Source organism: Salmo salar, chromosome ssa19 (genome assembly GCF_905237065.1).
Source record: "Salmo salar chromosome ssa19, Ssal_v3.1, whole genome shotgun sequence".
Lineage (NCBI taxonomy): Eukaryota > Metazoa > Chordata > Actinopteri > Salmoniformes > Salmonidae > Salmo > Salmo salar.
Window position 1 is genome coordinate 26,072,776 of NC_059460.1, and position 27,767 is coordinate 26,100,542.

Consider the following 27,767-nt stretch of genomic DNA (forward strand, 5'->3'; position numbering starts at 1 on the left):
AGCAGTAGAGGGAAGGAAGGAAAGACGGATGGAGAAGGAAAATGGGAGGGGTGGGTATGCATATTCAGTATTAAAAGATCAATCAGAGGGTCGTGAAATATGCATTTTGTCATCTACCCTTCCTGTTTCATCGGCGCACCAACAACGCTGGCCACTGTGCCGACTCAAAATGCTAACCTAACTAACTATGATCTATATAGCACTCATCTATATAGCATCCAAATGATATACAGTTATTAGTAATATGTGTGGAACAGTAGAACTTCAACATAGTCATTGTGTCAGAATCAGGGATGAGCTATGCCTGAATATTGTACTGATAACTCATTAGATCTGTACTGAGGTGTAGGGTACAGTGTACACTCTTAGAAAATAAAGGGGTCCACTGTCCCCATAGAATAACCCTTTTTGGTTCCAGGTAGAACCCTTTTGAATACCATGTAGAACCCTCTGTGGAAAGAGTTCTACATGGAACCCAAAAGGGTTCTTCAAAGGTGTTTCCTATGTGGACAGCCAAATAACCCTTTTGGCCAAGGACATTGAGGCCTCAGATTACTGATTTAAATGATCTCCTTTTCCAAAACTCAGACATCTTGACTTCTCAGGACAGGGCTGGAGGCTGTGAGGAAAGGCCAATTATTATGATGTTATAATATGTGTTGTGTTTCAATTATTCTGCTGTCCTCAACTCCAACCCAAGGACTTCACTCCAACTCAAGTCAGCAGTTCAAATGATGTTTTCATGCACTGACTTTTCTATCGCATATGTTTTGTGGTAACACTTTACCTTTTAGGGGAATCACATTAAGGGTAAATAGCTTTAGAGGCTAAAGCTGATCGATTTTTTTGGTGTGTGTGTTTGCGTTTAATTTGTCTCGGGGCAATTAGACAGCGTGACCAAAACGATTATGTGAACAGCTGGGTAGCTGAAATCTGCATATCAGAAATTAAATCAGGGACACACAGATGATTGCTCATTAAAATCACTGGGAAAACAACTTGAAAATGAGACTTGACATCAGTTTTCAAAATCTGTCTTAAATAATTGTGGATGTTAAAATGAATAATAAGGTTGCAGTATAAGAGCAAGGAATATGCTTTATCTGGGTCTGTGTTTATTCTGTAAATGACTCTAGCTATAGGAACAGACAATTTGAAACATCTCAGAAAGCCCAGGCCAAGCATGCATCCCTGTGGACATTTACTATTGCCAAATAATGCGCATTATGAACTCTCATGTAAACTCAGCAAAAAAGAAACGTCCCTTTTTCACGACCTTTATTTCCCTCATTAAAATGCAAATCAATTTATACAATTTTTGACATGCGTTTTTCTCGATATTTTTGTTGTTATTCTGTCTCTCACTGTTCAAATAAACCTACCATTAAAATTATAGACTGATCATTTCTTTGTCAGTGGGCAAACGTACAAAATCAGCAGGGGATTAAATACTTTTTTCCCCCACTGTACATCGTTATTGCTGATTGGGAGTCATACTTAGGTAGCCCTTTTTTCACCTGTCTTTTGTGGGAAGTTGTTTTTGCATAGCTGTTTTTAGCCTGCAATACTGTGCGTTCGTTTTCTTGTTTTTGTTATTAAGTGTTCAATAAAAGTTCAAATGAGCACTCAACCCGCTGCGCCTTGATCGAATCCTTACGACGCCCGTTACAATAACATTCTGATAACCATATGTTTCTTAAAGCTTGTTCCCGATTTACAATTCCGAGTTGGATGACCGTTCAAAATGTATTTCCCAGTCGGAGCTCGTTTTTTCCAGAATTCCCAGTTGACTTGAACTCACTGAAGTCAAGTTTTTGCAGTTCTGAGTTAAGTTGTTTTGAGCGCAGCGCAAATCATGCTTCATTGACAGCATGGCCAATGTTGAATGTTTATCATTTTACATTTGGAAAAGAGACACTTAATCCCAGATTTGGGACCACGCAGCCATTCCACTGAATAGCAGGCTAGTGATTGCTTTGCAATACTTGCATTTAGCTACTGTCACTGATTCCTTCCAAATCACTCATTGTTGAATTTGTGATTTCCAACTTGTTGTGAAATGTTTATGTCCAATGGCCGATGAGCACCGATACGTTTTATCTATAATTTCTCTTCATATGACAAGGATTAAAAAGGATTTGCCAGTAGATTGTCGACTTGATTCATGATGATGACTGATACTCCAATCAAAGCTACTGTAGATATAACGTGATTTGACGTCATTTATCTGTGGCCAATGACCTTGAGCCTTCTTGGATGGGCACTTCTAATGTAACTTTATGGCAGCAGCCAAGAGGCTTGAATTTTCAAGGACCTACATGCAAAACAGGTAAGCCCTCCTAACCCCTTTTTTAGCTAAAACAGAACTCCTTGCCATGACTGAGGGGTCGCCCATGATGCTTTGTCACAATAAAAAAATAAATGTGTTTGCATGATTAATGCTTAAGGAAATTAATTTCCATGTGTCCTATCTGTGCTTAAAATTCAAACAAGTTCACCCCAAATAAGCTACCAGTCTTATTGAAACATTCAGTGAATGTTTTAAGTTATTAACAAACAGGTAGCCTAGTGGTTACAGTATTGGGCCAGTAACCGAATCCTCAAGCTGACAAGACAAAAATCTGGTGTTCTGCCCCTGAACAAGGCGGTTAACCCACTGTTCCCCGGTAGACCATCATTGTAAATAGGAATGTGTTCTTAACTGACTTGCCTAGTTAAATAAATTTAAAATATAATTTCAGTTCTCAGAGGATTAATAAACCCTCCCAGGGAAACTTTCAAGGAACCAGAATAAAATGTTCTCAGAACCTCCCTGCAACCCCCCAAAAAACTTTCCCAGAACAGGCTAATTTCCACTACTGTTCTCAGAATGTTTTGTTTTACCAGTCATTAAATGTTTTGCTTCGTTCCCACAACCAATGTGAAAAAAATCATACGTTCCCACAATTCCCAAAGAACCAAAGTTGAAAGTTGAAAGTTCAACTAGAGATAGATAGTGTCCTTCAGGCTTCTTTGGTTATAGCATACGCTATGTCCTTTTAGCTTGTCAGTCAAACTGCCAGGAGATAGAAGTTAGACTGTGTTTTGATGTCAGGCTCAACTCAATGTTTTGACTGGCTCTCTACTCAGCCCCAGCTCCAAGGGGCCAGGGTTCTGGTCTAGAAGCACCAGAACCCTGGCCCTACAGTTTTTCTTCGTTACTGCAGTTTAACAAATGCCAGGCCCAGAAATAAAATTTCCTTAGAAGGCCACATAGAGAAGTTTGATTTGAAAATTCCTAATAAGACACTTTAGTCATCACCTTTGTGCACAAAATATCTATTGAATTACTCAAATAATTGTTGTTGAAGCCGTTTTTTATTTTTCATCACACAGCCGAAAATATTAACATTTTATATTAATCTAATGACTGCCATGTTTTTGGATGACGTAATGAAATCGTCGCTGCTCCCGGTAATCCCTGTGTGCACTGAGTGCTAGTGTGCATGTGATGTTGATCCGTTTAAATCGGATGCAACCCGGATATAGATGGTCCATGAATCGGAGGATGTGAACATGAGTAGATTACCTTGAAAACAACAGTTACACATATTGGACGCAGTCTCCACTTCTTATTATACCTAAGTGATCAGCTCCATGAGGGGTCCTCCTTAAGACTAAATGCTGAGCGTGACCTTTCTGTTGCCCCGCTCCTCCCACCCAGCTGGCCCTAATTACCTACCTCATTTCCCCCTCCGAAATAACACACTGATCCAAGATGGCTGCCTTATTACCCACTCCTAAATAACACACTGATCCAAGATGGCTGCCTTATTACCCACTCCTAAATAACACCAGCACCACCAGGTTGAATAATAATCATTTGTGGGGTGCTTATATTTGTGCTGTTACACACTTGTACAAGTGTTCATCATTCCAAGTGTGTAATGGAAATGTGTTTCTTGCACATCCCAACTCCCCCTAAGACACCCGCAGGGAGACGGGACATGGATAGGGTCACCATTGTCCAGCACGCCTGGAGCAATTGGGATTAAGTTCCTTGCTCAAGGGCACAGCGGCAGATGTTTCACCTTGTCGGCTCCAGGATTAAAACCAGTGACCTTTCGGTTACTGGCCCAACCATAGAGAATGATAGAGGCCTCTAGTGGAAAAAAGGCTATTTTAGCATGTGCAGTGCCATTGAGGGCTTCCACCATTCTTCCGCCATTTTAAAGTAGTCAAAGTAGTCAACTAGGTGAGGATTCCTATGGGTTGTAGCCTCAATGGCGCTGGCCATGCTGTCATAGACGCTATAATGGCACAGATATAAAGATGAGTCCTCTATCTATCTCTATGGGCCCAGTGCTCTGACCTCGAGGCTACCTGCCACCCGAACCAAGATGGCTCCCACATTTGCCCCTCCTAAATCACACCAGGTAGATACACAGATCAAAGATGGCTGCTACTCCCCACAACTGATTTTCTATACTCTCTGCAATCTTTGTGTTGACATTTTAATGAACTGTACTATAGCTTGCTTGATGCCTTCTGGCATATAGAATATCTGTGCTCTGAGTGTGCTCCCCCCTATTCTTTTACTCCCCCTCCTCCCGCCAGACTTCATTCCATAAGTCCTGACTATATATTCAAGACGTCGCCATCACTATGGTGATCGCTGATGAGACGATAGGGTGATCAGCGCTTGCGGGATGTCGGACAATAAACTGAGAAGGAGAGAGAGAGGGCTGTAATTAGCCTTCCTAATGATGGCACTAAAGTAACGTGCTTAATTATATGGAATGCTGCATAAATTGCCAAGTGTGTGGAATCATTGGAATTGATTAAAATACTAATTAAACAGGCCCTTGCAGAATTTGGAGAGTGAGGTAAGGTTCAGCTCTTCAGGGCCATTTGCATACTCTTAATCTGGGGAAATGGGATTTAAAGGACCCTCTCCCTTTCTCTGGCTTTCCCTCTTTCTCTTTTCCCCCTATTTCCTAGTTCACATGCTAACAAACTCAATTCAAATTATACTCTGTTTTCTCTTTTCACCATATCATTTGGCATAAGACCCCTTTGATTTTGTTTTTCAATATCAATGTATCCATCAAAGTGAGTGTTTCAAAAGCTCAACATGCACAGAAAAAAACCAAGTCTGCCGAGTGTATGATCTTAAATGTTGCATGCCACTTGCTTTGATTTGTGTGAGAATATCTTTGTTAAATATTGCATTTAGAACTACCGGGGGAATACTTTAATAGATTTATGGATCAAACTCATATTGCGATCCTATTAACTACTGCAAGAACCAAGCAAAATTAATTACGCAGTACATCGACTAGCACTTTTACATTCAAATAAATATTAAACATTCATTGGTACAGATATACAATCTTAATTTGACCCGTTTCTCACAGCAGACAAAATTGCTCTGCAGCAACAGGAAATGTGAATTATTGTGTGAATTATGAATGGACATTTTGGAGGAGTTGATAAAAAAAAATATTCATTCTCCTCACATACACAGAACTCATTCCACTCACTCATTTCACTTTCCACTCACTCATTCCACTTTCCACTCACTCATTCCACTTTCCACTCACTCATTCCACTTTCCACTCACTCATTTCACTTTCCACTCACTCATTTCACTTTCCACTCACTCATTCCACTTTCCACTCACTCATTTCACTTTCCACTCATTCATTTCACTTTCCACTTACTCATTCCATTATGTTTTATTTTTCTTACTAATTCCACTCACACACAACTCTGGTCTTGTGCTGGTGTCTTCCCAAGCAGTTCAGCAGAAGAAGCAGCTGGAGAAGGAAACGGGTGTGAAGATCCTGGAGGCTGGTGTCAGTGATGTAAGTCCTGTTTCATCGTCTGTTTCAAGCTGGGAACCATAGTATTATTGACTTGAATGGGGTTGGCATTTCTAGTTACTCTATTTCTGCGCTGTGAACATCCAACACTGACTATATCAGTGTCGAACGAAGTAAAGAACTGACCCCCCAAAAATGTTTTCTTTATCTGGAAGTCATCTTGATGCTGGATTGCTTCAATGTGATGTTATGTGACATTACAATGGTATTCAACTGAGGCTGTATATTGAATATCATTTGTGTGATATTGTATAGTTAGATCTTACCACGTAAAGTCCCTAAAGAGAATACTGAGCTCATCGTCCAACACCCAACATGCATCATGTTTCATTGTAAAGGAACTTAACCAAACCTGAAAGCTCACAGATCTTATAGAAACCATAGTGTCTCTGTACACTGGGCTCTCTCCAGTGATATGGCTCCAGATATGGCAGCTTGGCCATCCATACCGCCCGCATCCTTTACAAGGCCCCCATTATGCGACCAGACATTGATCATGAGCTGAAATGAATGCAAAACGTATTTCCTGTTAAATGTGTCGCTTTGATACACATCCTCTGTATTCATTTCCTGTCCTCCTTAGGGTTGTTGGTTCCCATGGAGAATAAAGAACAACAAGACAAATTGCAGTGTGTTTTGACACTTTAAATAGCAGACAAGGAACAATAAGCAGATTATCTGGAGAGCTGTCATTTTATGTCTAGACATTATGGCTGGCTGTGACATATTCATTACAAAAATTAAGAGGAGTCCAGAAAGATACTTAAGATGAGTGCTGGGATGAGAGCAGGGGAAATGTGCGTTCATTCGATGGCGACGCAGCTAATAAATATTCATAAGTTGTATGGGGAAGGTGAGGATCTAATCAAGCAGCCATTGATGGGCTGTAGCCCTCCTAGAATTTTTTCTATGGAAATGAGACAGACAGCGGTGGCACTGTGAGCCATGAAGATCATCGCGAGGCATGCTGGGAACTAAATGGACGTGGCCTGTGTGTGGGCTGCTGCCGTCGTCAATGGCAACAGGGTAACATAGTCGGGACCGTTTTCCTGGGTCAATCCCTTCTATGGACTTTGTCACACACTCTATTCTCTTTTCGATTGATTTAATCCTACTGTGAATCTCTTGCTTATGCCTACGCATTTACCTCCCTCTTTTTTAAGTCCTCTTTTCCTTCGCCTCATCTACCCTTTTCTCCCTTTCTCTTGCCCTCTATCTCTCTGACTGTCTTTTTCTCCTCTTACTCCATCTTCACTCTTGTCCAACACACAGAAAGCACAAGGCAAACAGTGACGGAGGGCTGTGATCTGTCATATTTGTCCTATTTGTTGATAATTAGCTGCAATTATAGGGAACCGGAGTGAGGGAGAGATCCTTTACCTCAGGAGGGGGAAATCAGAGACAGATGCTGTGTGTGTGTGTGTGTGTGTGTGTGTGTGTGTGTGTGTGTGTGTGTGTGTGTGTGTGTGTGTGTGTGTGTGTGTGTGTGTGTGTGTGTGTGTGTGTGTGTGTGTGTGTGTGTGTGTGTGTGTGTGTCTGTGCATGTCCATGTGTGTGTGTGTGTGTGTGATTAGAAAATGTGTATTTGAGGGAAGTACAGTGAGAGCCAAGCCCTGTAATTATACATTTTCTGTATTGGCATTGTCATAGTCCGAACCCAAATAAGACTCAATTCATCCCAGTGGTTTTTAGTCCCTGAATGGGGACAGATTGATAATTTTCTGAAAACGGTGGCAGAACATGCTGCTGAGAGTGCCTGTGGAGAGTGCTCTCAGAATGCATTAGTTTAAATGGAATTGAACACAACTATTGGTCGGTGAATTTATGGGGTGACCGCTGATATTGTTATTAGTGGGTACCTCAGCTAGATGCCAAAGCATGGGTCAGTAACTATGCATTAGCTTGCAAAACACAAGTTTTAAATGGTGCCCTAGTTTTAAGTAGATAACTGAATACATTGACAAATAAAGTAAATTAAATTAAGTTAATAAAGGCACAACCAGTTAGATGTGATGGGGTTTAAATCCTGTTGCAATTAAATTGGAGGATTCCTACACTGTAGCACAGGCTTACAGAGACTGGTTGGAATGTGCCAGCTCTTGCATGGAACGAACCAACCTGGAATTGTTAAGAGGATCGAGAGTGGAGCTGCATGGAACAAACCAACCTGGAATTGTTAAGAGTATCGAGGGTGGAGCTGACACAGATTGTGTCCCAAATGACAAACTATTTATTTTATGTTGCACTAACTTTGACCAGAGCTCTAGGCACCCTATTTACTTTATAGTTTAACCTAGGGAACACAGTGCCATTTAGGACACAGCCATAGCCTCTCCGTCTTAACCCTGTCTGACTTTGTTAAAAATGGGGCCAAATGACAAAACAGCTTAAAAACCACAGACATCGATTGTAGAAGATGTTGACCAAGATAAGCTAATGTCAAAGTGAGGAGATTGGACCCTAATCGATAGACTTCACAATATCTGGTCCTCCTATAGATTTTCTAGAACCCATTTTCTTAAAAATGTCCTTGTTTTGCGACTCATTAGCTACATTTACCACAAAAACAAAACACAATTTAAAGAGCGACTGAAATCACAGATTCTGCATGTGTTTTTATGTTGCTCATTAAGATTAAGAAACTTTTGATTTCAGTCTTGGGGGGTGTGGTTCAATGTGGGTGTGTTATCGTACTCTGGCAGTTACTGTTGTTTGTCCCTTTTGAGACACTGTAGCTGCTGCGGTGTCTCAGGAGAGACCCAAAAACAGTATCAACAACATAGCCACTAACACTACCTCGAAATAGTCAGAATTCTTTTAAGATAAATCAAGAAATTTGTCATTATTTTTGACATTTTTACCACGCAATTTTACATCTGGTTAAGGTATTTAGTGCAGTAGTTCTCAAGTAAACAAATGTGCATGAAAACTAGTAGCTAGTGCACTGCAGACAGTATCGAGTCTACTGCTGTGCAGGACTGATTTTTGATCATTCATCAGCAAGCTGTCAAACTATCCAAAATAAAGCACAAGATGCACACTGTTCATCAGTGCCCAAAATCACTGGCTAGCTAAATTCCATATGTGTTTGTCAATGAAGCTAGCTAGTAGTAGCTAACAAGCGCATTAAGCAGGCAAGCCATCAAGTCACTGACGAGTGTGACGTGTGTGCTTCGGTGACGTTATGTTTTACAACTTTCTCACTATCTATTACCAGAGTGTGCATCTGTCTGGCAGCGTTTCATAGGGAATCATGTTACAAAACCGGTTGCGTTGTGACAAGATGCTTGCGAATGGGTTTCGAATTTGAGAAAATGGACAAGAGGCAATTGGGACACAAGTGCACATCATCTAAATTTTGAGTTCCTGCACCTCTTATAGAATATTAGCTGAAAAGTATTATGGAGTTCCTGCACCTAAATATAAACAGTACCGGCACCCAAAATGAGTAGGCTACCAAATCAAATCAAATTTTATTGGTCACATACACATGGTTAGCAGATGTTAATGTGAGTGTAGCGAAATGCTTGTGCTTCTAGTTCCGACCATGCATTAATATCTAACAAGTAATCTAACCATTTCACAACAACTACCTTTTACACACAAGTGTAAAGAAATGAATTAGAACATGTGCATATAAATATATGGATGAGCGATGGCCGAACGGCATAGGCAAGATGCAGTAGATGGTATAGAGTACATTATATACATATCAGATGAGTAATGTAGGGTATGTAAACATTATATAAAGTGGCATTGTTGAAAGTGACTAGTGATACATTTATTACATCCAATTTTTTATTATTAAAGTGGCTAGAGATTTGAGTCAGTATGTTGGCAGCAGCCACTCAATGTTAGTGATGGCTGTTTAACAGTCTGATGGCCTTGATATAAAAGCTGTTTTTCAGTCTCTCAGTCCCAGCTTTGATGCACCTGTACTGACCTCGCCTTCTGGATGATAGCGGGGTGAACAGGCAGTGGCTCGGGTGGTTGTTGTCCTTGATGATCTTTTTGGCCTTCCTGCAACATTGGGTGGTGTAGGTGTCCTGGAGGGCAGGTAGTTTGCCCCCGGTGATGCGTTGTGCAGACCTCACTACCCTCTGAAGAGCCTTACGGTTGTGGGCGGAGCAGTTGCCTTACCAGGCGGTGATACAGTCCGACAGGATGCTCTCGATTGTGCATCTGTAAAAGTTTGTGAGTGTTTTTGGTCACTAGCCAAATTTATTCAGCCTCCTGAGGTTGAAGAGGCGCTGTTGCGCCTTCTTCACCACGCTGTCTGTGTGGGTGGACCATTTCAGTTTGTCGGCGATGTGTACGCCGAGAAACTTAAAACTTTCCACCTTCTCCACTACTGTCCCATCGATGTGGATGGGGAGGTGCTCCCTCTGCTGTTTCCTGAAGTCCACGATCATCTCCTTTGTTTTGTTGACGTTGAGTATGAGGTTATTTTCCTGACACCACACTCCGAGGGCCCTCACCTTCTCCCTGTAGGCCGTCTCGTCGTTGTTGGTAATCAAGCCTACCACTGTACCGGCACTTATTTCAGTCCAAGTCAAGCACCTCGCATACTCGAGTTATCACTATTGAACACATCAACAAGTGGCAACTCCAAAATGGTCTTAGGGGCCAAGTGTTCTTTCAACATAACATTGGCAAAGTGTTGTCTTATGTAAACAAGTCCGGGGTGCTGTGTAAGGGGAAGGTCTGTGTCACTGAGTGGTTCTGGCTGCTACGATTTGGATAGAGCTCAATCAGCGCAGTGCATGCATTGCAGGTGTTTCTCCATGCATGACAATTCTCCCTAGGCATTATCAAGTGTTAGTGGGGAAGTGGGCATGTTCAAAATCAAAACCCAACTCTCCTGTATATCATGATGACCTAAGTTACTCAAATCTAACAAAACTCTGTTTTGGATTATACTGACTTTATGACCAAAATTATCCTACTTACATTTTTATTGTCCATTTTGGCACTGAAATACATGTTTCTGACTAATATCAATAGGCCGTTTTAAACCTGAGAAGTTGATTTTCGAGTTCAGTTGCTCTTTAAAATAAGCATGGCATTTTGTAAGTCATTTTGTTGTCATTATGTTTTACCAATGATATTGCTGTCCAGATCACATTAGTGTCTCCTTAACAGCACTCCTGTGAATGTGTGAAAAACTCTCTCAGGGAAAAGTGAGAGGGCCAAGAGGGGACATAGAATACCTAAAATATACAATGTTTTTGTTCATCTCAATCCTAGCACTGTATCATCAGTTCTTCGCTAGGGCTGTGAAATGTTGACATTGACAGTTAATGAAAATCCTATGGAGAATATCAACGTGCACACACCTTGCAGCACCCCAGGCAGCCGCTTGGAGAATCAGCCTCTAGTATGGATACCATAGCAGTCCTCCGTTTCATGGAGAGACGTTCCTAAAAGGCACACAGAGCTTCGTGACTGTGCATACTCTCCTCTCCTCCCGTCCTGTTCGTGATCAGGAGGGGTCGATGAGTCACTGAGCATCTGGAGAGAGAGAGAGCTAGAGAGAGATGGTGCAGGAGCCAAGGGTTGCAAAGGTTTGCGTTAGCCAGCTGTATGCAGACATAGGCCCTTTTTACATTGACGAAAGTTGGAGATTCATAAGAGGTATCGAATAAAATCCTGAGACTATACTTATTACTGTAATGTAAACTTGTGAACTTGTCAAGTCTTGACTACTACCTCCGGAGGTCACACACGACACTTGCACTTGGCCCTCAGTTTCCCCCCTCCATGCAGGGCAGTGTAAACAGAATTGTCGTGTTGAGCCCAACACTGATACAGTAAAAATGAAATGTATAGACATTTTATTATATTTGAGACTTGAGTTTTATTGAGTTTCCACCTGAAAATTGCAGTAAAAGCCTGTTACACTCTGAAATTGATGCCATAGCTTTAAAAAAGCTCATCTCAATGGTGTTTTTTTTCCCCTTGACTCCACTGATCATCCAAGCAAAATACAATCTAGCTATGCAAACAGTTTGCTTTTCATTCGCAGTTTGCATTTTACCTCATATAATGACTTTCATGATATTTATAAAATTAAGCCTGGTTTGCTCTAAGGTAAGTTTAAAACACTAAAGTTGGAATGTAGGCCTAAGAAATATCTAGCTATGGTTCAGCTAACATTATCCAAAGTCAGCATTCCCCAGCTAGCACAGTGGATCTGGGCCGATTCCAGCTGAGAGTTGGGGCACTCGGCTGAGAGTCAGACTCAGCCGACGTCATGTAGCCCAAGTCTGGCTCGCCTTCGACAGTATTACTTATGGCTGGGATGTGGGGATTGAGCTCGGTCCGATTTCGGTGTGAGTTATCTGGCCCAAATATATTACTTGGGACTCGAGCCGATTGTGGCTACTCTCTGGCAGATGATTACACGGGCTGATTAATATAGTTAACATTTCATTATTCATTTTTCCATATTTTCTCATAGTTTTTTCCATAAAATGATAGTTCAAATAGAATTGATACGGAAGACAAACTAAATATAGATTTCAGCTTTGAAAGTCATTTGCGTGGCCGTATTCATGGCTGTCAGCTAACTAGCTGATGCAGCTATTACGATGTAGCTAAGAAAAATTTTGAAATAATTTTGTTTAGCTTGCTACCTAGGAAGGTATTTCCACACTATGTACTGTACTTTTATATTTGTATGAGAGGAGTAAACCTTTATGCTTGATATGCTAACATTACTAGCTAGCAGTAGCTAGCCAGCTGTGCTATTTTCGTGCAAGCTAATTTAATGTGTGGATTAACGAGAAATAAACCCTTTAATTGTCTGCACATTATGAATTGTTGCATTATTGAAGAGTGCAATATGGTTTGATTGCATTATTCAAGTGTCATAATGTTATGTTTTAAATGAAAAGTTGGTCGCATTGTTGAGTAGGTAAATTGGAGCTGAAGAGAAAAAATGTCACATTGGGGGAGGGGGAGAGTAGTAATGTGTAATGTCTGCTTTTAGCACCTGAACATTTGGTGCCATTACAGTGGGAGGCTGTGTATCATGTTCTTAAAATACAACATAATCCCTGAAGGTTTTTCCTGAAGTTTTTCACCATTTTGATTTTAAAATCATTGCATTTACATTAACGACTATTATTAGAATATATGTTTTTATCAGCGTTCCAGTTGTCATTTTTTATCAGTATTTCTGAGTACAGTGAAGGAGGAGGAGGCTGGAGGTTTACAGTTACCTGTCCACAATCTGATTAAGATGGTGGGTAAATTGAGATTCATTGACATTCTGACAGCAGCCTCATGTTTTTGATAACTCCTGCAAACTGCTTATGTGGATAGGCACTTACTAAGCACAGAATTCCCTGAGGTGCATGTCAACTGATTATTCAACCAATTGTAAATCATATACAGGGCATTTAGAAAGTATTCAGACCCATTGACTTTTTCCACTTTTTGTTATGTTACAGCCTTATTCTAAAATTCATGAATTAACTTTTTTTCCTCATCAATCTACACACAATAACCCATGATGACAAAGAAAAAACAGGTTTTGAGAATTTTTAGCAAATGTATTAATAATTCTAAACTGAAAAATCTTATTTATGTAAGTATTCAGACCCTTTGCTATGAGAAATTGAGCTCAGGTGCATCCTGTTTGCATTGATCAACCTTGAGATGTTTCTACAACTTGATTAGAGTCCACCTGTGGTAAATTCAATTGATTGGACATGATTTGGATAGGCACACACCTGTCTATATAAGGTCTCACAGTTGACACTGCATGTCAGAGCAAAAACCAAGCCATGAGGTCAAAGAAATTGTCCTTAGAGCTCTGAGACAGGATTGTGTTGAGGCACAGCTCTAGGGAAGGCTACCAAAACATTTCTGCAGCATTGAAGAACTCAGGGGCCTCCATCATTCTTAAATAGCAGAAGTTTGGAACCACCAAGACTCTTCCTAGAGCTGGCCGCCTGGCCAAACTGAGCAATCAGGGGAGAAGGGCCTTGGTCAGGGAGGTGAACAAGAACACAATGGTCACTCTGAAAGGAGCTCTAGAGTTCCTCTGTGGAAATGGGAGAACCTTCCAGAAGGACAACCATCTCTGCAGCACTCCACCAATCAGGCCTTTATGGTAGGGTGGCCAGATGGAAGCCACTCCTCAGTAAAAGGTACATGACAGCCCGCCTGGAGTTTGCCAAAAGGCACCTAAATTATTCTCAGACCATGAGAAACAAGATTCTCTGGTCTGATGAAACGAAAATTGAACTCTTTGGCCTGAATGCCAAGCGACTCGTCTGGAGGAAACTTGGCACCATCCCTACAATGAAGCATGGTAGTGGCAGCATCATGCAGTGGGATGTTTTTCAGCGGCAGGGACTGGGAGACTCGTCAGGATCAAGGGAAAGATGAACAGAGCAAAGGACAGAGAGATCCTTGATGAAAACCTGCTTCAGAGCACTCAGGACCTCAGACTGGGAAAAAGGTTCACCTTCCAACAAGACAATGACCCTAAGCACACAGCCAAGACAACGCAAGAGTGGCTTCGGGACAAGTCTCTAAATGTCCTTGAGTGGCCCAGCCAGAGCCCAGACATGAATCCGATCGAATATCTCTGGAGGGACCTGAAAATAGCTGTGCAGCAACGCTCCCCATCCAACCTGACAGAGCTTGAGAGGATTTGCAGAGAAGAATGGAAGAAACTCCCCAAATACATGTGCCAAGCTTGCAGAGTCATACCCAGGAAGACTCTAGGCTGTAGTCGCTGCCAAAGGTCCTTCAACAAAGTACTGAGTAAAGGGTCTGAATACATTTTTTTAAATAAATTGGCACAAATTTCAAAAAAACAGTTTTTGCTTTGTCTTATCAGGGTATAGTGTGTAGATTGATGAGAGAAAAAAACGATTTAATCAATATTAGAATAAGGCTGTAACGTAACAAAATGTGGAAAAAATCAAGTTGTCTGAATACTTTCTGAATGCACTGTTTAACAGGCAGGGATCTCAGCTGAGTCTCCGCACGGTGTGTGTGCACGAGTGCACGTGTGTGTGCATGTGTGTTGTGTTTGTGCATTTGTGTGTATGTATGTGATTGCACGTGTTCATGTTTTGTAGATCACAGGAGGTTAGTGGCACCTTAATTGGGGGGGACGGGCTCGTGGTAATGCTATTGTTATGAGCCTCCATTATCCAGACATTATTATGAGCCGTCCTCCCCTCAGCAGCCTCCACTGATGTAGATGTGTGTCTCCGCAAATAGCATACATTAGCAAGACTTGTATACGTCTGTGTCCACGTGCCTATGTGCGTTTGTGGTCTATCTGTCTGCTTTCGCTGCGGAATTGCATTACCGGTCTTTCTGGAACCTTTAAGGATGACAATTATAATGGAAGTGGATGAAGGAGAAATAAACATTAGCGTATAATCCCATCATATGTCATGTAGGAATAAATGCCAACGGTAAATGCCACTATCTTAGAATGGGGGAAACCACTCATGGTCTCCCCCAATCAGAGTCCTGGGGAAGCACGGGCAAATCTCATCTCAGGGAAAGGTCACGGGCAATGATGACCTCTGGCAACTGGATTTGGTGGCTTTCTTGCCAATTTCCTGCACCATAATGAATGTGAGGGCTAGCATGAGAGCAATGCCATTTGAAAAGATTTTAACATCTAAATGATAGTGTAAAATAGGGGCCTTCTAGCAGTCGTAAGGACAAAGATTCAGCAGGAGGCAGCCAGGTAGAGGTGTAAATGGGGTGTGAATCCAAGTGAAAGCTATGATCCCTTATTGATGTCACCTGTTAAATCTGCTTTCCACACCTTGTAGTCCCTGCCCCAATGAATTGAGGCTGTTCTGAGGGCAACTCAATATTAAGAAGTTGTTCCTAATGTTTTGAATGTATATACAAAGTTCTGACTTCCACATGTCAGTATTCAAAACCAATCATAACCAATAAAGAACAGGCACCTCGCCAGACTCAGATACCAGACTCAGATACAGCCTCCCCTTGAGTAACCTAAAAGTGAGTAACCTAAAAGTAAACTGCGGAAGGCCAAATGGCAGGCTATCTATCTACATCTATTTGCGTTCAAGCGCGTGCTGTTCACACAATGCTGAACAAGACGGAGAAACCAGACATGTGCTCCAAACAAAAGACAATGAAGCCATTGACATAAAACAGGTAAATAGAGCTAAATAAACCAAAGCTTCTTTATAACAAGAGTTGCGCATTTTGTGAGCTCTCCAAACAACATTTCCACTTTGAGAATGAGAACGGTAAGAATGTATATTATACTTAATTACTGAACAGAAATGACCGTAACCAAACATTCTGAATCAATGGGGAAATGCGTGGATTAGCAGTAACCTCACAGATGAACATTCAATGTATTTAAACGGGGAATTGATAGACATTCACAAACAAATGGCAAACAATATTGACACAATTAATACGCACAAATTGGCGGGATTCTGTGCACAATAATGCAGAGAGAGATGTGCCTATAGCGCATCTAAGCCACAGATAGTCCTACTTTATATGCGGTATGACCAACAAGGGGCATATAATAGGTAGCCTATTTCACATAGGTGTGGTTCCTGAGTTAATAAAGCAATTAACATCCCATCATGCTTAGGGTAATGGCTAAAAGAAGAGATCTCAGTGACTTTGAAAAAGGGGTCTCAACAGAGCATAGGGGGTTTAAAGTGTTTTAAAAACAAATGTAACTAGGCAAGTCAGTTAACTTCTCTAGGGCCAGTGGGACGATTTCGTCCCACCTACGTAACAGCCAGTGAAATCCCGTGGTGCGTTATTCAAATACCTTAGCCTGTTAGGGCTAGGGGGCAGTATTGACACGGCTGGATAAAAAACGTACCCGATTTAATCTGGTTACTACTCCTGCCCAGTAACTAGAATATGCATATAATTATTGGCTTTGGATAGAAAACACCCTAAAGTTTCTAAAACTGTTTGAATGGTGTCTGTGAGTATAACAGAACTCATATGGCAGGCCAAAACCTGAGAAGATTCCATGCAGGAAGTGGCCTGTCTGACAAGTTGTGTTTCATCTGGGCTCTTTTTATTGAAGACTTAGGATCTTTGCAATAACGTGACACTTCCTACGGCTCCCATAGGCTCTCAGAGCCCGGGAAAAAGCTGAAGGATATCGAGGCAGGCTCTGGCTGAAACACATTATCGCGTTTGGCAAGTGGCCGCTCAGAGTACTGTGGGCTTAGGCGCGTGCCCGAGTCGACCGAATGCTTTATTTTCTTTCCTCTGTTTACCTAAATGCAGATTCCCGGTCGGAATATTATCGCTTTTTTACGAGAAAAATGGCATAAAAATGGATTTTAAACAGCGGTTGACATGCTTCGAAGTACGGTAATGGAATATTTAGAATTTTTTTGTCACGAATTGCGCCATGCTCGTCACCCTTATTTACCCTTTCGGATAGTGTCTTGAACGCACAAACAAAACGCCGCTGTTTGGATATAACTATGGATTATTTTGAACCAAACCAACATTTGTTATTGAAGTAGAAGTCCTGGGAGTCTTCGAAGCATGACACCCATTTTTCAAGCTAGCATATAATGTCACAAAAACCCAGAAGACAGCTAAATGCAGCACTAACCTTTGATGATCTTCATCAGATGACAACCCTAGGACATTATGTTATACAATACATGCATGTTTTGTTCAATCAAGTTCATATTTATATATAAAAAAAACAGCTTTTTACATTAGCATGTAACGTTCAGAACTAGCATACCCCCCGCAAACTTCCGGTGAATTTACAAAAAATGTACTAAATTACTCACGATAAACGTTCACAAAAAGCATAACAATTATTTTAAGAATTATAGATACGGAACTCCTCTATGCACTCGATATGTCCGATTTTAAAATAGCGTTTCGGTGATAGCACATTTTGCAATATTCTCAGTAGATAGCCCGGCATCACAGGGCTAGCTATTTAGACACCCAGCAAGTTTAGCACTCACCAAAGTCAGATTTACTATAAGAAAAATGTTATTACCTTTGCTGTCTTCGTCAGAATGCACTCCCAGGACTTCTACTTCAATAACAAATGTTGGTTTGGTCCAAAATAATCCATCGTTATATCCAAATAGCGGCGTTTTGTTCGTGCGTTCAAGACACTATCCGAAAGGGTAAATAAGGGTGACGAGCATGGCGCAATTCGTGACAAAAAATGTCTAAATATTCCATTACCGTACTTCGAAGCATGTCAACCGCTGTTTAAAATCAATTTTTATGCCATTTTTCTCATAAAAAAGCGATAATATTCCGACCGGGAATCTGCGTTTAGGTAAACAGACAAAATAAAATAAAGCATGGGGTCGACTCGGGCACGCGCCTAAGCCCATAGTACTCTGATCGGCCACTTGCCAAACGCGATAAAGTGTTTCAGCCAGAGGCTGCCTCGATATCGTTCAGCTTTTTCCCGGGCTCTGAGAGCCTATGGGAGCCGTAGGAAGTGTCACATTATAGCAAAGATCCTCAGTCTTCAATAAAAAGAGCCAAGATGAAACACAACTTGTCAGACAGGCCACTTCCTGCATGGAATCTTCTCAGGTTTTGGCCTGCCATATGAGTTCTGTTATACTCACAGACACCATTCAAACAGTTTTAGAAACTTTAGGGTGTTTTCTATCCAAAGCCAATAATTATATGCATATTCTAGTTACTGGGCAGGAGTAGTAACCAGATTAAATCGGGTACTTTTTTTATCCGGCCGTGTCAATACTGCCCCCTAGCCCTAACAGGTTAAACGTCAGCCAACTGACGGCAGTTAGCTGTATTATGTTCAGTGTCTGATAATAATCACTACTTAGATATTTTCTGTATAATTTAAAGGTCCAGTATCTAGCTTTGTGGGTGATATTTTTGGTAATTGAAAAGATATTTCACAGTGGTTTAGATTTGTACATTGATTGTCACAAACTGTAATTAGGCAAACATGATGGAATCTTTGCAACCAGGTAATGGCAAAGTGATTTCTACATATTGCACCTTTGAGTGCTTTGCATTTAGCACATTGTCATTCTAATTTGGCTATAAACATGCTCTGTCCCCAAAGAATTATGGAAAACATACTTTTATTAGGTCAGAAATATGGCCTATGGTCAGAAATAGTGCACTACAAAGTGAATAGGGTGCCATTTGAGATGCACAACAAACACCTATATGACATTGAAAGCTTTTATCAGCCTGTGTAAAGATCACCTCTTCATCGCTACCAGGACAAGCATATTTATCAATTCCCTCAACAACCAATGTCCTTCACACCAACCTCTTAAGGATACGACCCTTTTTTCCCATTTTCACCTAAAATGACATACCCAAATCTAACTGCCTGTAACTCAGGACTTGAAGCAAGGATTTGCATATTCTTGATACCATTTGAAAGGAAACACTTTGAAGTTTGTGGAAATGTTAAATTCATGTAGGAGAATATAACACATTATATCTGGTAAAAGATAATACAAAGAAAAAAAATGTGTTTCTTTGTCTTTTTTTGTACCATCATCTTTGAAATGCAAGAGAAAGGTCATAATTTATTATTCCAGCCCAAGCACAATTTAGATTTTGGCCACTAGATGGCAGCAGTGTATGTGCAAAGGTTTAGACTGATCCAATGAACCATTACATTTCTGTTCAAAATGTATCAAGAATGCCCAAATGTGCCTAATTGGTTTATTAATACATTTTCAAGTTCATAACTGTGCAATCTCCTCAAACAATAGCATGGTATTACTTCACTGTAATAGCTACTGTAAATTGGACAGTGCAGTTAGATTAACAAGAATTTATGCTTTCTGCCAATATCAGATATGTCTATGTCCTGGGAAATGTTCTTGTTACTTACAAACTCATGCTAATCACATTAGCCTACGTTAGCTCAACCATCCAGAGGGGGGGGGGGGGGGGGGGTTAACAGCTCCAGCAGAAACACTATCTCTAATGGCTGTTATCTGCGCTCTCTGCCAAAGCCATGTCACAACACTGTAGTACATCACTGGCAGGTTTGATTGAACAGCTGAGGTGTCTACTAAAAGTATACTAAATGTCTACTAAATTAAACTACCAAATGATCATGCTAAAATGTCAAATGTCTCCTTAACAACATTTTAAAGTTAAGTTTCAAGCAGAATTTTGGAGAGAAAACATTTGATTATTTCCAAACTATTCCATATAATAGGCCAGCTACTGTATAAGGAGTTAATGTGATTTGTATATAAGCAAAGTACAACCCTCCCCCTCCATTTACCATGACCTTATTGGTGACCCAGCTATAGTACAACTATAATATATCATGTATATATAATGTGAAACCCCATGGAGGGAATTCATCTCTTTACTGGAGACATCAAAGTAGACCTGCTCTGACCCCTAGCTAGCGAAGGAAAAAAGCATACATAGGGAAATAGTAAATAGTAAATACGTACAGTGTTAACATATTGATCTTGAAGTAGCATGGCTATATGCTCTGCTTCAAAGATTCTCAGCTTTATGTTTCTTCACTTGTATTTTTATTTTTTTTAAGCTTGTGCCTTTAAGCTTCCGCAGAAGGAAAATATGCAGTACAGTCAAATTATGTAAATAATGACCTAGCATCTAATTTCAATTGATTTCATGTTTGTGTATTAGTGGCAGACATGCACATTAACTTTTTTTTATGTTGTCTATGGACTCTACTGTCTTCAACTGTCGACTGTGTAAGAGTGCTACAGTCTTAAAGGATTCATTTAAAACTAGGTTTAAAGTTTTGTATAAAATGATTAAGAGATAAACCTTGATTTAACCCAGTTTAAGAGTTAATCCATGTTGGTGCAACCCACCCTAAAACTGTTACTCAAAGAAAGAAAATAAAATGTATTTGTATTTTGTCATACACCAATTGTTGTCCAGCCTATATGGGCGTAAAGGCACAATTTATTTGAGTACTTTTTTACATTTAACAAATTAACAGCTATAATCGAGACTATAATCAACCATAGGGATTGATGTAATTTGCTTACTGTATGTTGTGAGGAGAGTGTGTTTGTGCGTTCATGTGTGCGTGTCTTTGTCTCTGCCTGTGTGTGTGTCAGTGCGTTCAAATGAGGTCGCTGGTTCGAATACCCGCATCGATCAGGTGAAAAATCTTTTGATGTGTCCTTGAGCAAGGCACTTAACCCTAATTTGCTCCAGGGGCGTAACACTATGGCTGACCCTGTAAAAAAAAAAAATTCACTGCACCTACAGTATACAGTGTATGTGACAATAGAACATATGTTTTGTAAAACATCCATGACGGCCCTTAATTCCCACATTAAAGATCCACCAATGATCTTCCAAAAAAATATAAAACACGAACAACCTGAAAACTCAAAACGCTTCCTATAAAAATTTCATCATCTGTGCCGACCAGGAAGCCATTCAAGCCATTGAGGCTGTTCTAAAAGTTCCTTAAATGCCAAGGCTGTGGCAGATAGATCTGGATGAGAAATGTCATGTGGGAGCAGCCCCACTGTGCCTGCAGTCCTGTACAGATCTCTCTCTTCTCTTTGGAGACTCCAGCTGTTGCAGACTGATGAAAGCGAAGCTGCAGTGGGCTCCGTAACTCCGGCAACCTTTAACCATCACCTGACCTTTTGGACTGGAGAAATGCCTTTGATACTGTGCCATGTGGTTTGGTATTTTGGAGAGAGAGCATCTCTCTCTCTCTCTCTCTCTCTCTCTCTCTCTCTCTCTCTCTCTCTTTCTTTCTGTAGTTCTCGGTTGACTCGCTTTCTCTCTCTCGATTTTTCATTCTCTCGCTCTCTCTCTTTCTCTGACATTGTCCAAAGTAACGTCTGTCTTGTTTTTAATGAGAGCATAACAATGCTAAGTATTCACACGGACACCTTTGACTTACTCTAACCACTGTGGTTGTTAGCTCGAGGCATACCTGGAGTTAGGATCTGATATTAATTGCTCATTTGGAGAACATTCCGTACTGTTCTGAGAGGAAAGAAAGATCATGTTTTGTACATTTAATGATTGTTTGATGATTCTGTTTGAAAGAAAAACATTAGACATTTGGCTGGGTTAATATAATTAATAATATATTTACAAAATGTATAATCTTCCAATCAATAGAAATATACATTCAAATATCTAAGAATAGTCAATTCAGTAACCATTGACTTAGAGGAAATGCTGCACCTATGACTAGCCCTTTCTGCTGCATATGAATTGGAGAGGCAGTGAGTCTGTGGGAAGAATGAGCATGGTGTGTTTTATCTGAGATGTGTTGGTTGGCATCGGGGAGCGAGGAGTGGGAAGGCTGCAGACCCCCCGTGGGGTCACAGCTGGAGAGGATGCTGGAGTTGAAATGTCACGGTTGAGGGGGCACACACGGGTGCCATTTTGCCTGACACGCTGCATGCTAAGGGACTGCTAGCAGGACTCTGGCAGGTTAGAAACCGATGCTGATCCTGGCCCACGACCCAGAAAAAGCATCCTTTTCCATTTATCATGCGGCTGCCCAGTTAATACATCTGGCAAGTTAACATGGACAGGAGCAGGAGTATCCTGCAGTATCCTACAGACTCACAAGCAGATGGTGTATCTGTTATATGAAGCCCTTTAATAGTACAATATGAGCCCTTAATGATGCAATATACTTACTGTAACGGGTTAGCACAAATTAGCACAAATCTTACTCTCCTTATAATTTGATATTGATGGGAGTTAATGAATGAGGGAGAACCAGAGTATTAGTATTGTGGCCAGGGGTGGCATTGAGGAGAGTGGTCAGACTAGACATGGTGATTGTGATGGCTCGGCGTGACGACAAAGTGTCAAGCACAGACAACTCTGAAGAGCAACAACAGATGCCTTCAGAAAGCACACTCTCACTATAAAGCTGTAGGAATTGAACACAAGGACTGGGCCATTTTCCAGCGGTGGGCCACAGTACAGTACAATGCTGTGCTGTGCACACCTCCTCTATAAACAGCATGACTCTTTCCTATTTTGATATTCTTCACTAAAGGTACAACCTTGCCCAGTACATCTGCTCATGGTTACAGGTTACACGTGTATACTCTGTGACTCAATGCCACTACACACTAAAAGTTCTCAGTATTTGTGGGGGGAGGGGCGTGGTACTGAAACATTCACTGAGCTCTGACAGAGGTATACTAAAGGTATACTGAAGTAACTGAGGTATACTGGACTATTGATTTATATTCTAGACTACAGCAGGGACAGACTGGGACCACAAACTGGCACGGGTATTTCTAACACCAACCCAATTTTACTTAGAGGCCCCGTTATTAGCCAAATAATGACATTTCTGCACAATACAACAACAACAACATTTTGACAGGCCCACTGTGCTAAAGATGGACCAGCCCATCTTGCATTTGCCTAGACTGCCCTATGGCCAGTCCGTTTCTGTACTAGAGGCCAACAAAAAGGCAAAGGAAAATACAATTACATTGCAATAACAGAAAACATATTCTACAACGGGTTGGTCAAAATAAGCATTGTGATTGGTTGAGATGCGTACTAAAAGCCGTACTAAAAAACCTGTATAGAAAGGGTAAGCATAAATATTGGCATCTTGTTTTCTGTTCCATCCGAGAAATCCCTGCGCATCCAGTGTCCCATCAGCCCAGCCAGTCAATCCTTGATCACCACTGTAAAACTTGATCTCCAATGTAAAAAGCATCGAGACATTATTTCCCCTTGCTTCAAGCCTAACATTTGGTTTGCAACAACGGGGGTTTGTACAAACGTTGCTGTCTGTCTCTCGACACGTGCAACATTGTTTCAATATTGAAATTTGATCTCCACTGTCCTGTTGAGAATGAATTAACGTGTCAGGACGAGACGGACCGCTTTTCTCAACCAGTTGAAATCATGAATCAGCATCATTTTTATGGATATATACCAAGAAATGTCAATAGAAAACAAGTCAAACAACATGAAATGCAGCTAGATTGCTGTCTTACCAGCATCAGTTTGAAGTGATTGTGTTAGCTGTGTAGTTGGCTAGCTCCTCTGAACAGTGTCCTGACGAGAGAGCACATTTCTATCCCAGGAGAAATCGCACATCATTAGCTCATTGTCATGGATGCATCCAAAACAGCTTAATCAAACTCAAATGCAGCTACTCTGCTGTTATGTTAGTTCTACTGTTTGACCTGACTGTGTTAGCCATAGTTGGCTAGCTAGCAAGCAAGGGATAAGATCATTGCCAGCCAGCATGGCAATGGAACATTTAGAACGAATGACTGGGTCACGTCCATAGACATAGAACAAAAAAGACTTAACGACTGGGTCATGTCGCTGGCAACCTAACCAGAATGAACGGCCAGCTGGCATGGCTACCAACCATAGATGTGTCGAGACTAGGCCTATATTTTTGTTGAGAATGAAATAGTACCCTATGAATACATTTATCAAAATATTTAATTTAATTTAATTGGTAACCCTTTGTAGAAAAGCAATTGTACACTCAAGGTTGTGTGAACTACTATTTTAGCATGGCTACATGATTCCATATGTGTTACTTCATAGTTCTGATGTCTTCACTATTATTCTACAATGTAGAAAATAGTCAAAATAAAGAAAAACCCTTGAATGAGTAGGTGTGTCCCAACTTTTGTTTGGTACTGTATATATATTTTTTTATAATTTAACCGCTGAACTATTTTTCATCAATCACAGTATATTCAATATAAAGTTATTATCAACGCCATTTAGCAGATTTGGTTGATTTTGTGATCTTAAACCAGTGAGCTTAACATTCTTCATCAAGAATATGGGCAATAAAAAAGGTGAGACTGAATTTCCTATGTTATATAATTGGTACATTTACTATCAACATAGCATTAGAAATAGTTTTCCAGATTGCATTTTGGCAACAAAATCATCACAATGGGAATATTGGATTGTGACTGAGACAACCTGGTTCAATTTCAGTCCTGAGGCAAAACTAGTTGAGAACCACTGGTCTAAAATATATTGTTATTGTGCCAACCGTTAATGGAAGTGTTATCGTGATGTTGATGAAGGTTGAGCACTTCTTTTGTCCATGTCTAGTTCTACAATCGTTGTGAAGGTTTTTGACAATCAAGAGCTGCACTGTTATATGTTATACTGCATGTTATGCACTTGTTATGACTTTACATCACATAGTTGGAGAGTTACTTATCCAATATAACTCAGAGAGTATTCTTCAATGGAAGAATCTATAACATCAGTTATGTACAGTGCAGTATCCCTCAGGGCAGTTGCCTTGGGTCATTACTCTTCTCTATTTTTACAAATGATTTGCCACTTCTCTTACAAGTAGATGAAATTATGATGTATGCTGATGATTGCACACTCTACACATCAACAACTACATCCAGTGAGCTCACTGAGAGTCTTGGCAAGGTGTTACAGCCAGTGTCAGAATAATTAACAATAAACTGATCTTAAATACATCTGAAACCAAAAGCATTGTATTTGGTTCAAAACATTCTCTTAGACCTAAACCACAACTGGAGTTGTGCATAAAGGGTGTGACCATTGAACAAATTGAAGAAGCTGAACTCCCAGGAGTAACATTGGATGGTCAGGTATCATGGTCAAGTCATATTGACAAAGTTGTTGTCAAGATGGGGACAGGTATGTCTGTTATAAAAAGTTATGCATTTTTTACGCACAGATCAACTGTTCTAGTTATTTAGCAGACGCTCTTATCCAGAGCAACTTACAGTAGTGAATGCATACATTTCACACATTTTTTTATTTTTTCATACTGGTCCCCCGTGTGAATTGAACCCACAACCCTGGCGTTGCAAACACCATGCTCTACCAACTGAGCCACACGGGACCATAGTCCTACTTGTTCAAGCTCTGATCTTATCCCATATTGACTACTGTCCTATAATATGGTCAGGTGCAGCAAAGAAAGACCTAGCAATGTTTCAGCTGGCTCAAAACAAAGCAGCACGGCTTGCCCTTAACTGCACACACAGAACTAACATCAACAACATGCATGATAGTCTTTCATGAGAAATTGACTTCTTTGCTTCCAGTCTTTTTAAGTTACATTTGTGTGTTGAAAATGCCTAACCACTTGTATAATTTACTTACATATACTTCAGACATACACTATATATACAAATGTATGTGGACACCCCTTCAAATGATTGTGTTTGGCTATTTCTCCCACACAGGTTGCTGACAGGTGTATAAAATTGAGCACACAGCCATGAAATCTCCATAGACATACACTATATATACACAAAGTATGTGGACACACCTTCAAATTAGTGGATTAAACTATTTCAGCCATATCTGTTGCTGACAGGTGTATGAAATCAAGCACACAGCCATGCAATCTCCATTGATAAACATTGGCAGTAGAATGGCCTTACTGAAGAGTTCAGTGACTTTCAACATGGCACTGTCATAAGATGCCACCTTTCCAACAAGTCAGTTCATTAAATTTCTGCCCTACTAGAGCAGCCTTGGTCAACTGCCCCAATGCACAATGCCAACTGTAACGTATGGTGGAAGAGGAATAATGGTCTGAGACAGTTTTTCATGGTCCGGGCTTGACATGCTGCAGTCACCTAGCTATGTAAACCACACCCCTCTGCAAACACGCCTTCTGCTGGTTACAAGGCGGTAACTATTTAAATTAGGTAAGATAATATGACATTACCATTGGTGTATTAAAATGAGGCTTTTTGTGAAGGCTTTTTCTGATCCCACCTCCTGAATCAAACTGTTTGACATGGGGGAGGGGACCAGTAACTTTATGATCAAACTTGATCAATGCAGAAGCAACAGTCATTTTTCCTACTTTCATAGTCCTACTTTGATCTGGTTTCATCCAAATATCATCCAATTTCATGGATCTTTAATGCATCGCTCAGTTATGTATTGAGCCAGGTCAGTGTGGAATGCTCTGCCACCAGAGGTTACTCAAGCAAAAAGCAAGTTTAGCTTTAAAAAACAGATTTTAAAAGTATTGTATCACAGTGGCTCTCCTCTTTCTAAAGATCTAATATAACTGTACTGTATATAAGAATATTCATATGTACAGTGCCCTCCATAATAATTGGGACAGTAAAGCAGACGCACAAATATCATACCCCCCCAAAATTGCTAACCTCCCCTGTTATTTTAGTGGTGAGAGGTTAGCATGACTTGGGGCTATGATATTTGTGCGTCTGTAATTTTCTCACTCATCATTATTCACAATTCATTCAGGATTATCTGTAACCATGGTACCATCCACATTAATGTAGAAGTATTTAGAAACATATTCTATTCTTATTTACAATAAAAGTGACTCCAAAATGACACAATACATGGTTAACCATTAATTTCCTCTTATGTCCTCTATTGCTCCTCTATTGTTCCTTAAGCAAAGGGGAGGCCGATGACATCAATGATTCTGATTCTCAGGGGGTACCGGTACCAAGTTAATGTGTGGGGGTACAGGTTAGTCGAGGTAATTGAAGTAATATGTACATGCAGGTAGGGGTAAAGTGACTATGCATAGATAATAAACAGTGAGTAGCAGCAGCGTAAAAACTGCATAACTGTTCTGTACTTCGTAATTTATTTGTATATGTTATGTGGACCCAAGGAAGAGTAGCTTCTGCATGTGGGGATCCTAATAAACTAAACTAAACCATTAAAGGAGGTTACTTTGCATTTCACAGTAACATAATGGCAGCTGGTCAAGAGGAAGTTCATGTTTAATTTTAAATAACTTACTGTCAGCTAGTTGCAAGTGTGTTATTGATGCATTTACTGTACTTACTGTGGCTGATCTTGGTCATGCTCATCGACCTGATGGTGTGGCAAGAAGGTCTCTTTGCAGCCAACCAAAGGCTGAGGGTTAAAATCCCAGGTGAG

At 40.6% G+C, this 27,767-nt stretch overlaps 1 protein-coding gene across 3 annotated transcripts in view; it reads left to right on the top strand.

Moving 5' to 3' along the window:
• LOC106578615 (receptor-type tyrosine-protein phosphatase N2) overlaps positions 1 to 27,767 on the top strand; it is a 278,389-nt gene that overhangs the window by 174,885 nt on the left and 75,737 nt on the right. For all 3 annotated transcript variants that reach the window (XR_006760698.1, XM_014157619.2, XM_045702162.1), the window contains one exon: positions 5,782 to 5,846. Coding sequence is in view for 2 of the 3 variants with exons in the window: in XM_014157619.2 (XP_014013094.2) it covers positions 5,782 to 5,846 (65 nt within the window). In the remaining variant the exon portion in view is untranslated. The remainder of the gene's footprint in view (positions 1 to 5,781; positions 5,847 to 27,767) is intronic.